The 22716-nt window shown below is 47.5% G+C and overlaps 2 protein-coding genes across 4 annotated transcripts in view; one reads left to right on the forward strand and one right to left on the reverse strand.

Moving 5' to 3' along the window:
• Nucleotides 1-8267, forward strand: part of RNF214 (ring finger protein 214) — a 47764-nt gene extending 39497 nt beyond the window's left edge. For all 3 annotated transcript variants that reach the window (XM_043900019.1, XM_043900030.1, XM_043900040.1), the window contains exons 7-15: nucleotides 3902-3998; nucleotides 4196-4284; nucleotides 4845-4935; nucleotides 5139-5237; nucleotides 5428-5804; nucleotides 5939-6071; nucleotides 6284-6388; nucleotides 6667-6762; nucleotides 7675-8267. In XM_043900019.1, coding sequence (XP_043755954.1) covers nucleotides 3902-3998; nucleotides 4196-4284; nucleotides 4845-4935; nucleotides 5139-5237; nucleotides 5428-5804; nucleotides 5939-6071; nucleotides 6284-6388; nucleotides 6667-6762; nucleotides 7675-7740 — 1153 coding nt within the window. In that variant the 3' untranslated portion in view covers nucleotides 7741-8267. The remainder of the gene's footprint in view (nucleotides 1-3901; nucleotides 3999-4195; nucleotides 4285-4844; nucleotides 4936-5138; nucleotides 5238-5427; nucleotides 5805-5938; nucleotides 6072-6283; nucleotides 6389-6666; nucleotides 6763-7674) is intronic.
• Nucleotides 8268-8289: 22 nt separating this feature from the next.
• Nucleotides 8290-22716, reverse strand: part of BACE1 (beta-secretase 1) — a 25123-nt gene continuing 10696 nt past the window's right edge. The window contains exons 2-9 of the mRNA XM_043900054.1: nucleotides 18196-18284; nucleotides 16595-16811; nucleotides 15997-16134; nucleotides 15165-15299; nucleotides 14110-14211; nucleotides 13634-13783; nucleotides 13200-13371; nucleotides 8290-12563 (exon numbers count right to left, since the gene is read on the reverse strand). Of these exons, the coding sequence (XP_043755989.1) occupies nucleotides 12322-12563; nucleotides 13200-13371; nucleotides 13634-13783; nucleotides 14110-14211; nucleotides 15165-15299; nucleotides 15997-16134; nucleotides 16595-16811; nucleotides 18196-18284 (1245 nt within the window). The 3' untranslated portion in view covers nucleotides 8290-12321. The remainder of the gene's footprint in view (nucleotides 12564-13199; nucleotides 13372-13633; nucleotides 13784-14109; nucleotides 14212-15164; nucleotides 15300-15996; nucleotides 16135-16594; nucleotides 16812-18195; nucleotides 18285-22716) is intronic.

The raw sequence follows: 22716 nt of genomic DNA on the forward strand, positions 1-22716 counted from the left end.
TCACCTTTCTAAATTCCATATATATGTGTTAGTATGCTGTAATGTTCTTTATCTTTCTGGCTTACTTCACTCTGTATAATGGGCTCCAGCTTCATCCATCTCATTAGGACTGGTTCAAATGAATTCTTTTTAATGGCTGAGTAATATTCCATGGTGTATATGTACCACAGCTTCCTTATCCATTCATCTGCTGATGGGCATCTAGGTTGCTTCCATGTCCTGGCTATTATAAACAGTGCTGCGATGAACATTGGGGTGCACGTCTCTTTCAGATCTGGTTTCCTCAGTGTGTATGCCCAGAAGTGGGATTGCTGGGTCATATGGCAGTTCTATTTCCAGTTTTTTAAGAAATCTCCACACTGTTTTCCATAGCGGCTGTACTAGTTTGCATTCCCACCAACAGTGTAAGAGGGTTCCCTTTTCTCCACACCCTCTCCAGCATTTATTGCTTGTAGACTTTTGGATAGCAGCCGTCCTGACTGGCGTGTAATGGTACCTCATTGTGGTTTTGGTTTGCATTTCTCTAATAATGAGTGATGTTGAGCATCTTTTCATGTGTTTGTTAGCCATCTGTATGTCTTCTTTGGAGAAATGTCTGTTTAGTTCTTTGGCCCATTTTTTGATTGGGTTATTTTTCTGGAACTGAGCTGCAGGAGTTGCTTGTATATTTTTGAGATTAATCCTTTGTCTGTTTCTTCATTTGCTATTATTTTCTCCCAATCTGAGGGCTGTCTTTTCACCTTGCTTATAGTTTCCTTTGTAGTGCAAAAGCTTTTAAGTTTCATTAGGTCCCATTTGTTTAGTTTTGCTTTTATTTCCAATATTCTGGGAGGTGGGTCATAGAGGATCTTGCTGTGATTTATGTCGGAGAGTGTTTTGCCTATGTTCTCCTCTAGGAGTTTTATAGTTTCTGGTCTTACATTTAGATCTTTAATCCATTTTGAGTTTATTTTTGTGTATGGTGTTAGAAAGTGTTCTAGTTTCATTCTTTTACAAGTGGTTGACCAGTTTTCCCAGCACCACTTGTTAAAGAGGTTGTCTTTTTTCCATTGTATATCCTTGCCTCCTTTGTCAAAGATAAGGTGTCCATCGGTTCGTGGATTTATCTCTGGGCTTTCTATTCTGTTCCATTGATCTATATTTCTGTCTTTGTGCCAGTACCATACTGTCTTGATGACTGTGGCTTTGTAGTAGAGTCTGAAGTCAGGCAGGTTGATTCCTCCAGTTCCATTATAGAAAACCCTAAAGACTCTACCAGAAAATTACTAGAGCTAATCAATGAATATAGTAAAGTTGCAGGATATAAAATTAACACACAGAAATCCCTTGCATTCCTATATACTAACAATGAAAAAACAGAAAGAGAAATTAAGGAAACAATACCATTCACCATTGCAACAAAAAGAATAAAATACTTAGGAGTATATCTACCTATAGAAACAAAGGACCTATACATAGAAAACTATAAAACACTGATGAAAGAAATCAAAGAGGACACAAACAGATGGAGAAACATACCGTGTTCATGGATTGGAAGAATCAATATTGTCAAAATGGCTATTCTACCCAAAGCAGTCTATAGATTCAATGCAATCCCTATCAAGCTACCAACGGTATTTTTCACAGAACTAGACCAAAGAATTTCACAATTTGTATGGAAATACAAAAAACCTCGAATAGCCAAAATAATCTTGAGAAAGAATAATAGTGATTTTTTGTGAGTAGAGCAGTTGCAGTTGTAGAGCAATTTGTTGGACGTTCCCTGTGTGCGGAGCACCCTGTTAAATTCCTTATGTGTGTTTCCTCAGTGAGCTCTCCCATCAGAACCATGATGTAGATTCTACTCGTTTTTCAGATGAAGAAACTGAGCCTTAGACAGATTAAGTAACTTATTACGGGTCATTCAAGCAGTGAGTACAAGAGTTGGGACATCTGTATTAGACACTCTCTCTTTTTTTAACTTTTTATTTTGTATTGGGATATAGCCAATTAACAAATAATGTGATGATAGTTTCAGGTGAATGGCAAAGGGACTTAGCCTTACATCTGCATATATCCATTCTTCCCCAGACTCCCCTCCCATCCAGGCTACCACATAACATTGAGCAGAATTCCCTGTGCTATACAGTGGGTTCTTGTTCGTTATCCATTTTAAGTGTAGCCGTTTGTACAGTTCATCCCAAACTCCCCAACTGTCCCTTCCCCCCAGACTACTATAAGCTTGTCCATGAAGTCTCTGAGACTCTGCTTTTTAATTGAAGTACAGTTGATTTGTAATGTGTTAGTTTCTGGTGTACAGCAAAGTGATTCAGTTTTACATATATACGTATGTATATTCTTTTCAGATTCTTTTCCATTATAGATGATTATAAGATATTGAATACAGTTCCCTTTGCTATATAGTAGGACCTTGTTTATATCTATTTTGTATAAAGTAGTATGTACCTGTTAATTTTGGGCTCCTAATTTATCAGTCCCTCCCCCTTCCCCTTTGATAGCCATGTTTGTTTTCTGTCTCTGTGAGTCTGTTTCTGTTTTGTAAATAAGTTCATTTTTATCATTTTTTTAGATTCCACATGTAAGCGGTATCATTTCTCTGTCTGACTTACTTCACTTAGTATGATAACCTCTAGGTCCATCCATGTTGCTGCAGATAACATTATTTCATTCTTCTTTATGACTGAATAATATTCCTTTGTATATATAAACCATATCTTCTTTATCCATCCATCTGTCAGCAGACACTTAGGTTGCATCAGTGTCTTGGCTGTTGTAAATAGTGCTGCTCTGAACTTTGGGGCACATGTTATCTTTTTGAATCAGTAGACTCCGTTTTGTATTTTCTTAACTTTTTATAAGCTGTATTTACATGACCAAAAGCAAAATAAAAATTTTAAATTATGCAAATTGCAAACATCTTGGGACCTGCAACAAGTCAGACTTGTATGATCTGGTAGGATTTATTCATTTGAACCATTGATTCCTTAAACTGGTTATGCAAAATAACAACAGCATGGGACTTGAGAGAAGTTAAACCATGCATTTAAAGAGTTAAAACATACTCATTGATTTCTATTCTACCAAGGAATTTTTTGACCATCTATTATGGCCAACTGATTTTTTTTTTTCCCTAGCATGGGTTGCAGCTAGTACCCCTTAGTGAAGTGAAATCAGATACATATCTTACAGGCTAGTGACCGGATGATAAGGCTGACCATTTTTATGACTATTGAAGAATTCCTTAACCATTTTTGTTGTGGTTGCTAGTAGTTCTTTTTGTCTTACTGGATCCCAATGAGATAATGTTGTCACATGCCCAAAAGAAAAGATTTTTGTGTGTGAATTTGTGGGATGCCCCCCATTGACATAGTAAGTGACTTTTTCTAATATAAGTGTTACCGCAGTTGACAAATGATTTAGTGAAAGTTAGAGGTATTGGATGAACACTTATAATCTTTCAGAATAACGTCATTCACAGAAGGCAGCTGACATGTTTTCCTATAATTATCCCATTGTCAAAGAATATTTAGTAGGCTAAATAGATCCTTGATTGACCCCACAACATAATTCTACATATTCTTATGGTAAGAGGATTCTGACTCTTCATTTATTTTTTCACTTGAGGAATATTAGCTATATTAGGAGAATACATCTAACTATAAACCTTTGTCTAACTATTAGAGAATTCTTCCTCTGGCAGGAAGTTTATTTGGGGAGGACAGCACATATAGATTAAGGAAGAATATGCCCTCTTAGTTGTATCTATTACATGAGTTGACTTTATCAGTCTAAGTTAACTATAGATAAATACAAATAATATTTAAAGTGGTCTGAAATTGTATGAACACCCTGTATTTGAAAGTAGAAATGTTCACATCTCCATTTGTTTCTTATCTTACAGAGAAGTGTGGGAAATGGAACTGGATAGACTCAAGAATCAAGATGGTGAAATAAATCGGAACATTATGGAAGAGACAGAACGGGCCTGGAAGGCAGAGGTGAGAAGACCCACTGTATTGAAGGTGTGGATTTTGGGCTTCCAGGTGGTACATACTTTTAGTATGGTATTATACACCAAGCCATATAAGTATCCTACCATACAGCCATTAAACATTGTTTTAACTAGCTAGGGGTACCTTTGTGTGTGTGTAAAATTAATAAAGCGTGTGTGTGTGTGTGTGTGTGATTTCCTTAGATCTTATCATTAGAGAGTCGGAAAGAGCTGCTGGTATTGAAACTAGAAGAAGCAGAAAAAGAGGCAGAGCTACACCTTACTTACCTCAAGTAAGTACCTCCTGTTTCTAGGGTTTTAATGGCCCTGCAGTTTTTGGTTTTAGGGGGAATTTCTTTTTAGGGCCAGCTAGTCTGGCACATATACTATCTTCACAGCAAATCATCTTTGTGTGACAGTATTTTGTTCAGTGATTTTTCTCTTTCCATATTCTAAACTTCCACATTCTCTGGCTCTTCTCTTTCTACAGTTTTATAGTTTTGTCCTTTTTCTTGTATTATTTTGAATTGGATAAACAGTATCTCTTACTCTGTCAAGCATAACAAATGTCTTTTGAGATATGTTTCTTATACAGTCATTTGTCCTCTTTCTGCCATGAAGTCTGGAGACCCCTGTGGCATTTTCAGCCAGATGAGAGCCCTCTTTCTCCAGTACTTGGTGTCCATGATGCTGGAGTTAAAGTGAGGCAAACAGCTTAGGACCACGGCCTTCTCCTGTACCTGCTCCAACCTCTTCTCTGCAGGCCCTTCTCTCTAGCTATTCTTCTGCTATCTGAGAGAGTTAGGAGTGGGACTCTCTTTAATTCTGTAAATCACTGTTGGTTTCTTGAAAGGTCAACTCCCCCAACACTAGAGACAGTTCGTTCCAAACAGGAGTGGGAGACAAGACTGAATGGAGTTCGGATAATGAAAAAGAATGTTCGGGTAAGTGTAGTGATGGGTGATCATTCAGCTGGAGTTCATCTGTGCTCGCATGCTCCTGGCCATAGGGCAGGACCACTTGCAGTGCCCTTAGGGCCTGTTCTACCACTCCTCTTGTCTTCCTGATACAGGATGCTGGTCTCTTCATAGAGAGCCTCACTCTGCTCAGCAGTAAAGGATAACGCTTGCTCTTCTCTCTTTTCTAGGACCAATTTAACAATCACATCCAGCTCGTGAGGAATGGAGCCAAGCTGAGCAGCCTTCCTCAGATCCCTACCCCCACCCTGCCTCCACCCCCATCAGAGGTAAGCACGCTCGCTCTGGCGAGTCTACTTTTTCATGTTGGTGGAATCTTTCACTTGTTTTTATGAAGGTATTGGGTGTCCTTATTTGGTACAAGAAAGAGTTGCTCACTTTTAGTTGCTCACAAATTTAGTTTCCTAAATTTCTGTTTTCTTTCTCTCCCTCTCATCTTCCACCTTTTCCCTTCTGCAGACAGACTTCATGCTTCAGGTGTTTCAGCCCAGTCCCTCTCTGGCTCCTCGGATGCCCTTCTCCATTGGGCAGGTCACAATGCCCATGGTTATGCCCAGTGCAGATCCCCGGTCCTTGTCTTTCCCAATCCTGAACCCTGCCCTTTCCCAGCCCAACCAGCCTTCCCCACCCCTTCCTGGCTCTCATGGGAGAAGTAGCCCCAGCCTGGGTTCCCTTGTCGGCCCCCATGGTCCGCACATGCCCCCTGCCGCCTCCATCCCGCCTCCCCCAGGCTTGGGTGGTGTTAAGGCTTCTACTGAAACTCCCCGGCCCCAACCAGTAGACAAACTGGAGAAGATTCTGGAGAAGTTGCTGACTCGGTTCCCACAATGCAATAAGTAAGTATCTTTAAGGATTAATTTAAAAAGTGTTTTCCAGAGAAATATTTATGGGTTAAAATAGGAGAGGTTTCGTAGATATTCCCCATGAGGGTAGCACAAAATTTCTCCGCCTCAACATCTCTCTTTCTTAGGGCCCAGATGACCAACATTCTTCAGCAAATCAAGACGGCACGTACGACCATGGCAGGTCTGACCATGGAGGAGCTGATCCAGCTGGTAGCTGCGCGGCTGGCAGAGCACGAGCGGGTGGCGGCCAGTGCTCAGGTAAGAGGCGCTGCCTGGGGGAGCTCAGACCTGTTGAGATGTTGAGGCAAGAGGCAGATTTCAGAAAAATTGGGGATGAGAAGCAGCATTGCAGCCAGGGGTACCTGGCCTGCTTTCTTCCTTTGCTGGGCTGAGAAATGAATGATTTCCTTTTGTTAACGCCCTCTTACTCAGACGTTCCTCCCTCACTCTGACAACGTTTCTGCCCACAGCCACTTGGTCGGATCCGGGCCCTGTACCCTGCTCCACTGGCCCAAATCAGTACCCCAATGTTCTTGCCTTCTGCCCAAGTTTCATATCCTGGGAGGTCTTCACATGTAAGACTCTTTTGTTTGAAAACTGTGACATTGGAAAAGCTGGGGGTGGTGAGGAGGGAGTGGATTTATAGGTAGAGTGCAGGAAGAAACCATTATCTCCTTAGCTGGGTTGTTGGTAGCCCCGGCTGGGAAAATGCAAGTACTCTGTATTTGAACTTTTCTTTCTTTGGTGTAAAATCTTTTTGCTACGTGGATATTGTAGATGGAATCATGGGCATAAAAGGCAAGGAGACCCAGAGGTTCCTCCCTCTTTTGACGGTCCCTCCTCTGCTGTGCAGGCTCCAGCCACCTGTAAACTGTGTCTAATGTGCCAGAAACTCGTCCAGCCCAGCGAGCTGCATCCGATGGCATGTACCCACGTGCTGCACAAGGAGGTGGGTGCTGCAGCCCTCCCTCTTTTTCCGCTCTTCCTTTTTGACAGCTGTGATCATCTTAATTTTCTTGAATCTTTTACAGTGTTGATGCTCATCATTAATATCTAAACATAAGGTTTTCAGTAAATCGTGGCTTAAAACATCAGCAGAGTTCAGAATACCGGCAGTTAGGCTCTCCCAGCTTCCTTCTACCCCATTCCCTGGAGGGGACTGGACTGGATAAACAGTTCATACTAGAACACTGAGAGTCACTGTCTTGGAAAATTGACAAAAAGATGTATGTATCTAGTCATTGTTTCAGATGTACCATTGCCAAGAAATTTTGCTTAGGTGATAGGAATGGGATAGGGAACCTGAATATGAAATAAGTAACTCCATTAATAAAATAGTTTGAAGACTCACCTGTTACAGATTATCTTCACAAACTGACAAGTTATTCCTATCTCTTATTATGTTACCAGAGTTAAGTCTCTTAGCACCCGGGATGATTTCCTTTTTACTATTTTGTTTTGTTCATTTTGTTTTTCTAAGAGGTAGAAACTAAATATACATCTAAATTCTTAGGAAGGGAAAACCCTGAATAAGATTTGAGGGCAATGCATATTAGGAGATGGAGGCTCATCTCAGCCTAAATGGATTGTAAGAAGAAGCAAGCCTAGTCAGTCAACAGAAAGCAGCTTCACACTATTATGAGCTGGTTTTTAGTGTTTCCTGTAAAAAAATCAGGTTCACCTGCTCTGAAGACTCTACGGAGGGCCCAGATGACCCGTAAAAGCCAGCCCTTTAGGTCCCCCTGTGAGCTTTTCTGACTTAGTTAGCATTCCGTACATCTTTTGAAAACCTTAATCACACTCTTTCCACCCCTCTCCATCTTTCCAGATCAACCTGAGGTATGTCTTTCTTTCTTTCCAGTGTATCAAATTCTGGGCCCAGACCAACACAAATGACACTTGTCCCTTTTGTCCAACTCTTAAATGACGGACCTGACTGGGGAGGATGAAGAGGAGAAACTGATGTGAACAGGATGCGCGGGTTCCAGATTTCTAAAACTCTATATTTATACAGTGACATATACTCATGCCATGTACATTTTTATTATATAGGTAATGTGTGTATAGAAAGTCTGTATTCAAATGTTCGTAAATGAAAGTATGTATATTATGCAGAAATGGTCTGTCCCCCTCACCTTGCAGATCCTCTGGGGGAAGCAGATTGTAGGTAAGGTGATGTTTCATTTGGCCTTGAAATTACGATATTCCTGCCTAGGGCTGTTTTCAGATACATGTAAAAACCAGCTAGGAAGCTGCTCTTGCTCTACGGTCACCCTGCTTTGGTTTGGCTCAGCCTCTAGTCCATTTTCTTAAGGCTCACGTATGCAGATTTGAACCCTGGTGCTCACCTGCTGTAAAGCCAGATGCCTTGCTCACTGAAAGCCTCCAGAAGCCTCAGTGCTGTCCAGCCTCTCTCCTCCAAATGGAGAAGATGAGAGTGATTGAGGAAAACAAGATGTAACCCTGACAGTTTGGCTTTTCATTTTGAATGTTTTACTGTATTAACACTCATTATTTGTATATGACATTAGGTTTACAAGATAGTCTGTTTTACATCAGCAAAATTCACAGTCCAAGAATAATAGTGTAACCAGGTCCCATTGCCCCCATGCCTCCCACAGACTTCTGTCCACTCTGCCTCCTGGGTAGTCATCTCTGTAGAAACTAGCACAGCCCACAGGTCTGTTCTGGGCCACGCCCTCTGTTTCCACCACTGCCTTGGCTTCTGGTCAGGCTCTCACAGACCAAGCTTGTGAAGTCCTCACCTCTTCCCCTTCACTTCCGGTGTCCTGGTCTAGCTATTCCCTCTTCCCCCTGAAGGTTAAGGCAGTTGGTTCACAACCAAGTTGTTTGGTGACCTTGAGTGAGTTCCAGGCAGGCACTGGGGTGAGGAGATGTCTGTGCAAAATTACTTCCAGAATGATCATGGGATACAGGTTTGAATTTTTGAAGCCAGAAAGCTATGGGGACATGTGTCCTGTCAGGGAGAAAATGGAGACCAAAGTAATATGAAGAAGGGAGGTTAGATTTCAAGTTTATAAGTCATTTGTTCTGTGGATAGCTAGTTGGAACTGAGTCATTTTTCCACCTCTGTACTGAGCACTTCCAGTTCCTAGGTTTATACTTGGGAAAGCTGAGTTTCTATTAGAGCTTTGAATCTTCTCCTATCCTTTTATCTTTACTCTTAAAGGAAATGACTTCAGGCGAATTCTTTACCAGTTGAGCCAAGATTACTGGCTCAGCTCAGAATACCAGGGAAGTCCAAGAATACTGGAGTGGGTGGCCTATCCCTTCTCCAGGGGATCTTCCCGACATAGGAATTGAACCAAGGTCTCCTGCATTGCAGGCAGATTCTTTACCAGCTGAGCTACCAGGAAAGCCCAAGTAAAAATTAAGCATTAATAAAAACTTAGCTCCAGGGAAAGGATATTATTATATTACCAACAGCTGACTTTTTCCCATTCTTGGACCTGGAAATGCTTATCGGCACTGGCAGTACATATGAGGGTAGCAAAGACTTTTCCTGTCAGAGCAAATAATTCTCTCCTCTGTGTTTATATGACTCTTCCTACTTTGTCTTTCACCCTGGCCTGTCAGGTCATGAACATACTCTTTCTCCTCTCTTGTCTCACTTGCCCAGGTCTACTGACTGGCATCAGTATAAGGAGCTGGATTTCCCGGGATCTCCTTGGCATCTTGTAGGGTGATTGAAATGGCCTGAACACTCCCCACTGTAGAGGTCAGATGACCCACTTTCTTTGGTTCATGACATATTAATGTCTCCCGTTTGGTAGCTATTATGAACATGATAGCTGGAACATCATGAACATCATGGAACTGGAAGACCAGTTCCTTTGTTTTTTTCACTTGGGGGAGGGATTCATTTTTTATCTTGTAATCTTCAGATTTTATCTCCCCTCAACTTTGCAGCAGCCTTTGGGCCACTCGCTGTATGTTTCAATATCCCATGAAAATTTAGAAATTAGAAATGGGTATAAAGAATATTCTGTTTCTTTTCCACAAATCCTTGACACCAAAGGAGTAAAGAGAAAAGAGGAGGGGGTGGGGGGCTTAACTGCTTCCTAGTGAAAGCCCCTGGAAAGCCAGCGCCACAGGGGGACAGTGTGGTGGAAGGTGTGCATGGCCCCGGGCCCCTTCACTCTCTGCTCTTTCTTGTTCAGGATCCATCCAAAAGCAACACTTAGGTTTTGGCCACCGTTGTTCTCCCTTTTCCCTCTGTCCCCTGGCCTGCATTGGTACAAGCCACACAGACCCATGGGGAAGGCCCCTGATGGAGTGAGTGGAGATGGCACAGTCATTTTTCTGGCATAGATTTAAAAATAGAAATATATCGTACATATTTTTACAAGCAAAAAGCTGTGGTCAAGATTTTTTTTACACTTCAGAGTTCATGGTTTCAGGGTAAGAAAGGAAGAAACTGTGAAAAGAAAAATAAGTACAAGTTTTCTCTTTTAAAAGAAAAAAAATCAGACAATGAGTCTTATTAATGAAGGGGTTGAGTTTTATGCCCTGGAAAGAGCTGGGGAAAGCCAGTTTTCCCCAACATGGGTCAAAAATTATAAAGCAGAACGTGGCATTTTCATTTCATAGAAGCAATTCTGGAAGTTTATTTACACAGTAAGTTCGGAACCGGAAGTGGACAGTCTCCAATCTTCCTGTCAGTCTCTGTGGTCATGGGGTGTTCCCAGCCAGTCAGAGTAGCATCAAGTGCAGTGGGAATGAAGAGGACTCGGATAAAAACTGTGACTCAGTATTCTTGTTTTATTGGTTTATGGCTTGTGGGCAGCTGACTGAGACCAGGATCTCCCGAGGCCCTCCTTGTGTTTCCCTCTGCCTCTTCTGCAGGTATTTCCACTCTCTGCAGGTCCCATACCTGGAAGCAGTGTTGACCGAATAGGAATAGGATCCAGTGGAACAGTCAGAGAAATCAGCTTTTCCCACTAACACTGGTCTAGTCCACTGGCTTAGAACTGATAGGGAGGAAATGAACTTGGTCCCCACTGCCTAGCCCAAGAACCAGCCTGGGTGCCCAAGTCGTGTGGGGAGTGGGGAAGGAAAGAGCAGGATGGGGCAAAGGATGGCCTCCATCAAGGGATTCTTGTGGTGAAGGGAATCAGAAAGCCTGGGGGCTGCTATCCTTTTTCCACGCAGCCTTGATCCTGAAGGTGATGCTGCTGGAGCCAGAAAGCCCTGCGTTCCTGACACTCTTGGCATAATACTAGTGCCACTGTGGGATGCTTTAGCCAGATAAATGAGGGCGCCCTTGAGAGGGTGAGAAGGCAATGAAGCTGCTCTGATTATGTCAAGATCTTATTACCACTTAACAGCTGAACAGAAAGAAATCCAGGCAGGGTTACAGAGCATCAACTCTGTACCTGTTGAATGAATCTCCAGGATTCTGCTTTCAAGGATTAGAGAGGAGAGAACTCCTATCTGCTCTTAGCACCTCAGCTGCGAAGCTCCGGAGGAATGGGGCTTGGGGGGTGAACAGGCAGCCAGGAAGACAAAGTGCAGCCCTATTGTGTTTGCTCTCTTCCGGATGATTTCCTGCAGGGCATCTGGGGCTCCTGGGGTTGAGGATTTTTCAGTGCTGCCTATCACATGTAGAATAGAGGGTTCAGGTAGGGACTCATTTGTCAGATGGAACTTTTTAGTGGGCACTTTTCCTTTAAGAGAGCTAAAAAGAGCTTTTTGGCTTGAGAAGCCCTTTTTCCCATCGCACTTTTGGTCAGGCTGCAACCACAGAAAAGAAGACACTGGGAAGCAACACCCATCTTAGAAGATGGGTTCTGTCTTGGAGATGCTGTCTAAAACTGGGCCTGGCGAGCAGTCACTTTCTAACCTTGCCTAGCATTGATCCCAGCTGTTCCCTGTCTTTGCACTCCCTCTCTTTCTCCTCGTCCAGCCACCCCCATTTGTACAAATTATTTGTACAAATTGTTTTTTAATTATTTTTTAATTCAAGAGGCAGTCTTTGCACCAAGGTTAGGTTTGTCTATACAGTCCCTATCTCTAAAGCAAGTAGCAAACTGTGCATCCATCCACTCCCGCTGACTGGCCAGCAGGGAAACAAGATTGGCCCTTGCTCTGCCAGGGTACTGCAGAGACACCTGTGGGCGGGTCACCTTACTTGCAGAAGTAAGAAAAGGAGAATACTTTGGGTTGGAGACTCTATAAAGGGATGGTGGTCAAAGGTTCAGGGCTGAAGTTTCAAGGAGCAGGATTTCCCAACTCAAGTTTGAGGTGACCAAGAGGATTCCCGCTGGCAGAGTACTTCTTTCTTCCCTGTCCTGGTTCCTACAGGTGCAGTCCCTGCAACCCACCTTGCCAGCGTTTCCTTCTTCTCTGTCAAGACAGAGGCATTTGTGGGTGGGCGAGGCTCTTGAGGTGCCCTGGCCACAGGTACCGTCTGTGTCTCCTCCTCGTGACGAAAGTGAACCACCAGATGTGGTTTGGGGGTATCTCTCGCTCCTGCCTGCAGGCCTCCTCACTTCAGCAGGGAGATGTCATCAGCAAAGTCGTCGTGCTGATGGCGCAGGCAGCGGAGGCAGCGCCACTGGCACACCATCAGGCAGAGGGGCAGCATGAAGAGAGCACAGATGGCGGCCATGACGTAGGCTATGGTCATGAGGGTCGACTCATCCGTCTGTGGGATGTTGTAGCCACAGTCTTCCATGTCGGGGGTGACGAAAGGGCCTTCCACCGCCGCTGTCCTGAACTCATCGTGCACTGGGGAAAGGGCGTATGTGAGTCACAGAGCAGCTAGGATTACACAGCAAAACGAGCTTCCTGGGACAGGCCTTGAAACCAGCCCTTGAGGAGGCTGTAGAATCTCCCTTCTGGGTGATACTTAGGCGCAGGACAGACAGCCATTGCTAGTGGAGGCCCGGCTTTCCCTGCTCCAGGTCACTGGGGGCAGCAATCCTTTCCTGTCTACCTGTCCAGTAGGAATGATACCTCAAATCCAGTCATTCTAAGTTGGCCAAAAGGCCAGCCCCACGTATACCTAGTAAACTCGTGCTCCTGCTGAAATTCAGTGGCAAGCCCCTGCTAGTCGTGTTCAACTCTGGCATATGGCAGCTGACAGGGTCACCGCTGGCCCAGCCTGCTGCTTGTGGATCTAGACCTTTCCGGGGTGCCAAAGCAAGTGTTACTGCTCCGAGTCTCCAACAGAGGTTGCCAGTCCAGGCAGGGGTCACCATGCCAAGCGACCACAAGGGAAGCACAAGCACTGACACTAGCTTTTACACAATGTGTGGACTCTGGCTTGAGGTACCTCCCTCCCAGACTGACAGGGGTCTGGTGCCCTCACTGCTGGACAGGGAGAATAGACTGACCCCACACCCTCATCCCTGGTGCTCTCACCATGGCAAGCACTGACAGCAAAGCCAATTCGTTTCCGGGCCCGATCAAAGACAACGTAGAAGCCCTCCATGATGACCGCTCCCATGACAGTGCCAGTGGATGACTGTGAAATGGCGAACTTGTAACAGTCGTCTTGGGAGGTGGCCACATCTTCCACTGGCCGCAGGTATTGCTAAGGATAAGCAGTCACAGAGTAAGAGTTTGTATTTTCCTCTCTTCCACCCCATCTCTGCCTTCTTGGTGTCGATGCCCTTAGGCTGTGTTTTCCTTTGCCAGCCCCGAGCTCCACGGGTTTGGTTTCCCCCAGAGCCCTTCCCCACTGGGCCCTCATCTATTTTGTCTTCCAGGTTCCAGGAAGCCAGGCCTGCTCACCATCTCTTAGTATATAGTTTGTTCTTGTCCTGGGATCCCACTGATGGAGGCTAGGGACATACCTGTGGAAGGATGGTGATGCGGAAGGACTGGTTGGTGACCTCACCCATTAGGTAGAGTGAGATGACTGGGAAAATGTTCCACGGGGTGGTGCCTGCTTGCCAGCACACCAGCTGCTCCCCTAGCCAGAAACCATCTGGGAACTTCTCCGTCTGTGTTGGCAAGAAAGGGATAACAATGAGACCACTTCGCCCCTCCTATTTTCAGATCACACTTACTGGGCCCTGTACATGCTTTTCTGTGAAATATCTAAACCTAGGGATGCTAAGCCAAAACCCAAGGACTAGAGGAAGAGAGCAAGAGTGAAGGCTAAACTGACCAGGGAGATTGTGTGCCAACAGACTGAGGCCCATAGCAGAGAACCCCTTTTAAGTGATCTAAGTAGAGGGGTCTGAGCATAGGCGTCTTGGCTCTTGTGGAGGACTGTGCCCCTCGTGACACTGTCATCTCTTGTATCCCTGTCCTTAGTCCCACTGACCGAGGAGGCTGCCTTGATGGATTTGACAGCAGCTTCGAACACTTTCTTGGGTAAACGAAGGTTGGTGGTGCCACTGTCCACGATGCTCTTGTCATAGTTGTACTGAGAGGAGAAGAGAGGTTAGCACATCAAAAGGCTTTGTGATGCCAGGCATTGGCCAGAATCGGAGGGGTGAGTCTGACTGCTGGGGGTCCTTCCTGGGTTGGCATCCTGGCTTTGCCACTTCTTTGGTGGATCTCTTTGGGCAAGTTACTGAACATCTGTGCCTCAATTTCCTCATCTGTAACATGAGGAGAATAATAGTACCTACCTCAAAGAGTTATTATAAGCATTAAATAAATTAATATATTTGAAGTGCTGAGAATTGTGCCCAGCACATAGGAAGCAGTCAGTAAACGTTAACTCGTATTTTCTTGGATGGGTAGACATTCTCCAAATCTTGAAAATAAAAAAAACATCTTGTATAATACTTTTAACTTTTCATAATAATACATTTGTATCTGTTCTAACTTAACCTACATTAAGAATCTAGGTAAGGAATGCCCAAATAGTTCAACTGCTGGTTCCTGCCCTGTGTCAAGCACTGGGATAAACACTTTATTCATTTTCTCTGTTTTCACCACAATCTTTGGAAAAGCTGTTTTTACTTCCATTTTGCAGATAAGGAAACTGAAACACAGAATAGTAACTTGCTGAGGGCATGTAGCTAGAACAGAGCTAGAAACCAAGGCTCTCTGACTCTGAAGCCAGAACCTTCTACTGCATCCTGTCACTCTGCCTTTTGGACCACTTGCCCAGGGCCACTTAGCAAGACATGCTTTTTCCTTACCAGACATTAACCCACGTGGGCCCTGGGGAAGGGCACTGCCAGTGCCTAGCCCCAAACCTCTGGCCCTGCTGTGACTGTTAGGCTCCTGGCAGTCCCGCGCTCAGCCCCCAGCCCTCCTGCAGGTCCTGCCCCTCTGCGGCACCCTCCCAGCCTCATAACTCAGGGTCCGGCCTCAGGCTCTGTTCCTCCCCCTTGCCTCTCCCTGCTTCCCCCTGGGTTTTGTTACCTCCTTGCAGTCCATTTTCAGATCCTGTCCATTGATCTCCACCCGGACGATGATCACCTCATAATACCACTCCCGCCTAATGGGAGTGTACCAGAGGCTGCCCGTGTACAGTGAGTGGTCGATACCCCCAATGATCTAGGGGAAAAAAAGGCAGTATCCGTGAGCCGACACAGAAGGACAGCAAGTCACCCAGAGTGCCAGCAGTAGGAGCGGCCATTTCAGGGTTGGGAGGAGCGGCGGGGCAAAGCCCTCTGCACATCCGCTTTCTCATTTTCCTGCATCTAATCAGACCCCGTCCTAAAGCGATCAATACTTTCTTCAGTGTATCAAGGATGTGTTCAGGGGAGGAGGCTTTCCAGGATTTTTAATTACTTGTTTCAGAATCACACAACCCTTGATATAAAGTTATTTAAACCTAAACTGGCACAATAAATGTGGAGTGAATGATAACTTGCTTCTATTACAAGTTTTATTTTCTCTGCTTGTTGGAGATAGAGAACCATTCACCAGTTGTCCTAATTAATTAATAAATAGACTTTTAAACTCCTTACATCTCTGCCTTCTGATCATCAGACTGAATCGTCTTGATTTGAGAGGCCTTATTTCCACTTCCTTTGAAATTTTCCTAATCCTCTTTCCTCCTTTCCAAGTTTACCATAGGTGCCTCAAATCCTTTCTGGAATAATGCAGAGAAGACAAGGGCGGAAGAAGAAAAGTGGAGGCGGGGACTATACAGAGGTTTCTCTTGATTCTCAGTAATGGAGCCCAAGGCTGTGGTGGAGCCTCAGAGGGTGGGAAGCAGGGGGGCTCCTCTCTCCTAGGACCTACTCACCATACTCCCTCCAACTGAGGCCAGCGCTTCCGACTGGTTGAGGGGGAAGCCAGCGCCGCAGAGCTGCAGGGAGAAGAGATTGGGCACGTGGGTCTGCTTCACCAGGGAGTCAAAGAACGGCTCCAGGGAGTCATCGGGCTGTGGCAAAAAGAGACAAGGAGTGAGTCCTGGCTCAGAGGGCCCCAGTGGAAAGAGGAACAGGGCGGGGGGCAAAAGCAAAACTTGGGAGGATGTTCCTGGGGAAAGACCATCTTAAGGTACTGAGATTTGGTGGTGAGAGGGACAGCAAGACACACTGGCAGTGCACACAGAAAAGATCTACAGGATCGTTGATTCCCATCGGCTTAACCTGTCTGAGTTATGGGGGCCTCTTATTCTTAAAGATCTGAGAGTCAATAGAAAAAAACAGCCTGTTCCTCTACCTGTCAGCATAGTTCAGCCCCCTGTATGGATGAAATTCAGACTGCCACCCTGTCCACTTGTCAAGCAATTCTTTAAGCTGATTTGTTTCCCTCCCTTATTCAGTTCCCTCCCACCCCTCCTCTCCTCCAACTCCATCCCTGTGCAGCGTGCAGACAGAGTGCCTTGTTCCTCTCACCCGGGCGATTTCCGCGTAGGCTAGCCCCAGGATGCCCTCCCAGTTGGAGCCATTGATGAAGAACTTGTCTGATTCCGTGATGGCAGCAATGTTGGCACGCACGGTGACATTGGGGCCGTGGGGGATGCTCACCAGGTCGGTGCCCAGCTCCCCCTCCCACTTGCCCTGGGTGTAGGGCACATACACGCCCTTCCGGAGGTCCCGGTACGTGCTGGACCTGTGCAAAGGAGGCAGAGATCTGTGGGTGCGTAACCACAACCAGTACAGGGATCCGGCATCCTACCTACTCCCTTGTGCCTAATCTCATCCCAGGTATCTACACCCTGCTGTCATTCTGCTCCACAGAGCATCCGTAGATGATTCACTCAGAACAGAATGTCAAGTGACCTTGCTTGGGGCTCACTGTCCTGTGTCCACAGCTCATATTCCTATATCTGGAGCTCAGGCCCTGCCAGAACAAGCCTAGGCTTTGTGTATTGTGCCTGCTGCTGCGGAAGGGACAGCTAGCAAGCATCTCCCACCTCTCACCCCCTGACCTTATCTCGCTCCTAAAGAAAAGGCGCCGTTGATTCTTGCTGCCTTGGGACCTGGTGGTACCATCTGAGTGGTAGAGAAAGTACCAGGCAGGGTGAGTGTAAAATCTCTTCAGCAAGTTCGTCCAAGGACAGGGTTTGCACAGGCACCTCAGCAGGGTGGGTAGGCAAGGCACAGCCCTTGTAGGAAACATGCTCATACCATGTGTCTCCCTGCCTGTGTGGGATCACACCAACCAGGGCTGGTGTGTGAGTGATGGGGCAGCGAGGGGACACAGATATGGAATGAATGCTCTTTCCCTCTTCCTGACCACGCCCCCTTCCCTGACTGCTTTCTTGAGGTTGGAAAGTTAAAGGGGAGGGGCCTGAGAAGGCGGCATTGGCATCTGCCTACAAGTCCAGGGATGGGATGTCAGCCTCCGCTCACATGTTTTCACACACAGATACACCTCTTCCTGCTCTTCTGTTAAAGGGGCTCCCAGATCACCCTTCACTGCCTCTCATACCTTAAAAGCCCACTTCTACTGTCACTCCCACACGTTAGTCAAGTCCAGCTGCAACTCTGGGGAGGCACAGGGAAGCATTTAGCTTTCAGTCCCTGATAACCAGGTCAGGCAGTGGGATTGTGGAAGGCTTGTCCTTCGCTTCCTTGCACTGTGTCAGGTGAGGACACAGCAAAGGGAGCTGTCGCTGCAGCGTGCTCAGCCTCGACTTAGATGGGTGTCAGAAAACAAGAGCCACTGAGGTCTGTGGGATGGAGCCCCTGTGCCTTGCAGTTAAGGCAGAGAGACAGGGGACCCCGAGATTGTACTGTGAGTTTTGGGGCTGCTCTCCTCCCTCCCTCCGCCAGGAAGTTGCCCTGTCTCAGAACTGAAGCGTGTCCTGGCCGTCCCTTAACTTCCCCTTCCACCCAGCCTTTCTACTCCCCATCTCCCTCCTGTCACTGGGTCACTGTCTGGGGAGCTGGTCCTTCTCCCTGCAGCTCCTCCCTGCCCAGATGCTCCTTGGCCCCGGGTCTTTGGGAAAGGGCCCTCCCCGCTTGCTCTCAGTACCCCGCTTGGTACTCACAGCTGCCTCTGGTAGTAGCGGTGCAGGAAAGGGTGGGGGGCGGCCCCTACTGCAAAGTTACTGCTGCCTGTGTCCACCAGGATGTTGAGCTGTCAGAGAGAAGGGAAAGAAAGATGTTAGGACAGGAGGCCTGGACTCACTCCCTTTGTTGCTCTGTCCTGTACTCGCCTCCCACCCCGGCCACGTGGTCTTCCTTTGGAGTGTCCAGGGTGAAGCTCCCAGATGCAGGACTGGACAGACTGGCCCCTGTTAGTACCAGGACCACAGACACGGAGGCATCCTGTGACAGCCTCCGCACGGCCTCAGAAGCCTTGTGTCTGCTGCTGTCTTCTCTGCAGAACTGGAATGTTTTCTGTGTCATCAGAGCCACGGCGCTGGCGCGTGCGTGTTTCCATCCCTGTTTCTGCCACCAGGTGCCCTTCCTCACCCTGGGTTCTGGCCCAGCCTGTCTGCAGAGCTCACCCCTTCCCCTCACCTCTGGTTCTAGGGGGCACGTCACCAGCAGGCAGCCTGGCTCATCCCCCTCCTGGCTCAGAGACCAGCTATTCTCGGAGCTGGCACTGGCCAGGGGCGCTGTGGGTACCAGGATGGCACAGGGAGACCACATGTTTCTGACCCTGCCTGCCAGAATGGAGCTCCTCACGAAGGGCTCCCTTCTGTCTCAGAGGTGACCCAGACGTAGGAGTCCCACTGTCAGAGGTAGTGGGGAGCCAGGAGCCCTGTGTGAAGCCCTGGTGTTGGCTCAGCAAAGACAGACAGCTGTCGTCCTGCCATTGCTCGCTGTGCGGCTCCTTTGTCTCTTCTTCCTCCTGAGGTGGCCCGACCCCTCCTCAGGTGGTCAGCCATTTTTTGATGCCTCCTCCATCCTCACAGGCAAAAGGAAAGGCCCTGGTCCTCAGGAGCACAGTGATCTGTCAAGTGAATCCTCTCTTGCCGACTTACTGTGTCCTTCACCTCAGCTTCTCCCCTGACCTTGGGGCCCTCCATTTCTGTATCGCTTCTCCTCAGTGCAGTGAAGTCAGCTGACCTTGGCTGTGGCAGGCTCTAACCTTGTCACCCTGGGCAGGTCACTGTGTTTCCCCCCACCATCCGGTTCTTTGGCTCCTTCCTGCTCTCAGTGGTCCTTTGGGGCTCTGCTGACCACACCTCCCCCAGCGCCCACTTGCCCAGCCCTCGGACCCCACCTCCTCCCCCATTCCCAGCCCCCACTCCTGGCCCGGCTCCCCTTTCTTCCCCAGCCCCTACCTCTCCCCTTGTCCCTCTCCCTGGTCTCTTAGCAGCCACCAGCCCCAGATGCTGCGCTTTCAGAGAGAATCAATAAAGCGGGAGGCACAGCAGTTCAGATTTCAATCAACCAGGTTAATGATTAAAAAGGCTGCTTCACCCACCCACTCCTCAGGACGCCCTCCCCCACCTTCCAGGACTCTGGTCCCCACCCCAGGGGCTGGCCTCAGGTTTACAGGGATCCCTGTTACCACTGGACCCCAAAGAAAGAGGGTCTCCTCCACACGCTGGTGCCCGTGGCTGGGTGGGGGGTTGGGGTGGAGTATGGGCGCCTGGCCGGCCCTAGGGGAATCCGACCACCCTTGACCCTGGAATGGCAGCCTTATCTGGGGGATTCAGGCCTCCCCACTCCTCCTCTCTCTCCTGTAGGGAGAAGAACCCTCTCTGCAGGTCCCTCCTTTTCTAGCCCGGAGCCCCCCCGACCCCCACCCCTGTCTCTCCTGGTGCCCTTCCAGTCCCAGCCTTTCTCCTCACCTGAGGAAGGTCTCCCTGCTCTGCCCAGGGAGGCAAGACCCCCTCCACTACTTCCCCATCCCTCTAACAAACCCCCACACCAGGAATTCAGGCTCCCGCTGCTCTCTCTGCCTCCTCCTCTGCACCCTCCACAAAAAAAGGGGAAACCAAAATAAACAGTTGCCATTTCCTCCCGAGCAAATATCCTTCTGCCAGTTTGCCCTTTGCACTGCGATCCTGCTTCTGAGAGAAGTGATTTTGGTCTGGTCCTTCCCACATCTCTATCATGAGTCCCCTGGGCAGCCTGAAAGGGGAGGATTTACATGCAGCCAGATCTTAGCTGATGCCCTCCACTTTTATTTCACCAAATGGGGGCCTCCAGATGGACCCCCCATCCCCCACAACTACCATTCCCACCTGTCCTTGCTGTGCGGTGTCCTACCTCTCAGCAGACCCTCCTCCTAGCTCAGGAGGATTCGACTCTCATGCCACCCCACCCCCACCCCCAAATCGTTGATTCTTCCTATTGGCATTTATAAATGCTTGTCCCTTCATTAAAAAAAAAAAAACTTTACTCTCACACCCGCCTCCAGTCACCCTCTCTCTCCTCTCCCTTCACAACCAAAGTTATCGGACAAGCTGTCTTCATTTCTGCACCTCCTACTCATTCCGCAGCCCATCCTCAAACTGAGTCTCGCCTCTATCCCTTCCTCCGCTCTAGCACAGCCCTTACTACGGTTACCAAGAATTTCACGTCACCAAATACAAAAGACTGTTTTCAAATCAATCATCATCTCACTTGACTTCTCCAGAACATTCAATGCTGCTGACCCCTCCCTCCTTAATAGTTATTTTTTATTTGACTGTGCCAGTCTTGGTTGCGGCATGTGGGATCTAGTTCCCCAAATGGGGATCGAACCTGGGCCCCCTGCATTGGGAGCTTGGAGTCTTAGCCACTGGACCACCAGGGAAGGACCCCTCCCCCCTGGAAACACTCCTCCCTGTCACCCTGTTGCGTACTTTCCTCCCACCTCTCTGATGGATCTTCTGTCTACTCTGCAGGCTCACTTCAAGGCTTGGGCTTGGTCCGCTTCCTCTCCCACTCTGCTCTGTCCCCAGGCCATCTCGCCCATGGCAGCAGCTGCAATTACCACCTATATCCCTCTGACTCCTGAACTTAGAGCTCTAGGTTCTTCCTCTTTGTTGAACTGCCTCAAAGACACCTCAAATTTAGCATGGCCAGGGTTGACCTTACCTGGTCTTGCCCATCTGTCTTTTCTCCAAAGTTTGCTCTGTTAGTCACCATCCATCTGTTCCGTAAGTCAGCAACTTCAGAGACATCCTAACACCTTCCTCTTCACATCTCTATCCAAGGCATCAACGAGTCCTGTCCAGTTAAGCTTAAAGGCCTCTGAAAGTATTCTCTTCTTGCCAACTCTTTTGCCACCCCTGGCAGAGCTCTCATCATCTCATCCTAGAATATCACAATAGCTTCTCAACTGGTCTTGGTACATCCACCCTTGATCTCGCCAACTTGTTTCTGTACTGTGGCTAGATGTTCTTTCCAGAGTGTAGATGTGACCAAGTCACCCCCCCCCCCATGTTTTCCTTTTGCTATTATAATAAAGATTTAAAGCTTTAATGTTTCATATAGAGCCCTTCATGGTCCAACCCTGCCTATTTGTAGCCAGCCTAGCTTGTCCCATACTTCCCCAAGTCCTCTGCCCACCAGCCACACTGGCCTCATTTCAGGTCCTCCAATCAGCCATGGTCCCTCCCCAAAGACGGTTGCATGGGTCATTCACTCTACGTAGACCATCCTCCTTTCCACTTGTAGTTCTGTCTACTCATCATCCTTCAGTCTGAGTTCAGAAGGGACTTCCTCAGGGAGAAAGAACAGGTCATATTCTCTTGTTAAGATGCCTCCATAGGACTTGCCACTGAATCTCACCTTTCCTTGTAAATCTAATTTTTTTTTAATGTCCATTGTGTCCCCAGTGGATATCACAGTGCCTGGCAATAAGTATATCTTATATATTTATTGGCTGTGCTAGGTCTTAGTTGTGGCATGCGGGATCTAGTTCCCTGACCAAGGATCAAACCCATGTCCCCTGCATTGGGAGTGCAGAGTCAGCCACTGAACCACCAGGGGAATTCTCATAAGTATTCCTTGAATTAATGAATGGTTAGAGGAAAAAAGGGAAAGAGCTAATCTACCCTATTTTCAGGGTAAGGGAGGGATCTCTCAGTGGCCCCCGAACTGTGGGTGTTTTTAGATTATAGGTGTGGCTTTAGCTCAGACCTGCCTTCCTCTCACCAGGTCCACTGGTTTGACCAGCAGCCTGGAGTCCTTGAATCATCTTAACGTCTTTCTCATCCCTTGGGGCCAGGTCAACTCAGAAGTCTCTGTAGCTCTGGCCTTGAGATGCCCAGAGGGCTGCAGCGTGGGGTCAGGACTAGGTCAGTGCCAATCACTTAACAAACAAGCATGTCCCTGGGGGCATTTGAGGGCTGGTAGCTTCACAGGGAAGTGCTAACAAGCCCCACAGGGACCAGCACACACCATTCTGCTCTATTGGCAAGGCTCCCCTAGAGGGGTTTGCAGCAGTAGGTCTTGGGTGATGAGACAGGCATGCAGCCGGTGAGTTCAGGGTAAACTCCTTGTCCCCCAAATCCCACCTGTCTTGGCCCCTCCTCTCACTAGCAGATGGGAGTTGCTTCCATTCTTCTGGATGGAAAGAACCTTCAGGAGTCATCTGTCTGTTTGCCTGGACAGATGGGAGC

This window comes from Cervus elaphus, chromosome 1 (genome assembly GCF_910594005.1).
Source record: "Cervus elaphus chromosome 1, mCerEla1.1, whole genome shotgun sequence".
Lineage (NCBI taxonomy): Eukaryota > Metazoa > Chordata > Mammalia > Artiodactyla > Cervidae > Cervus > Cervus elaphus.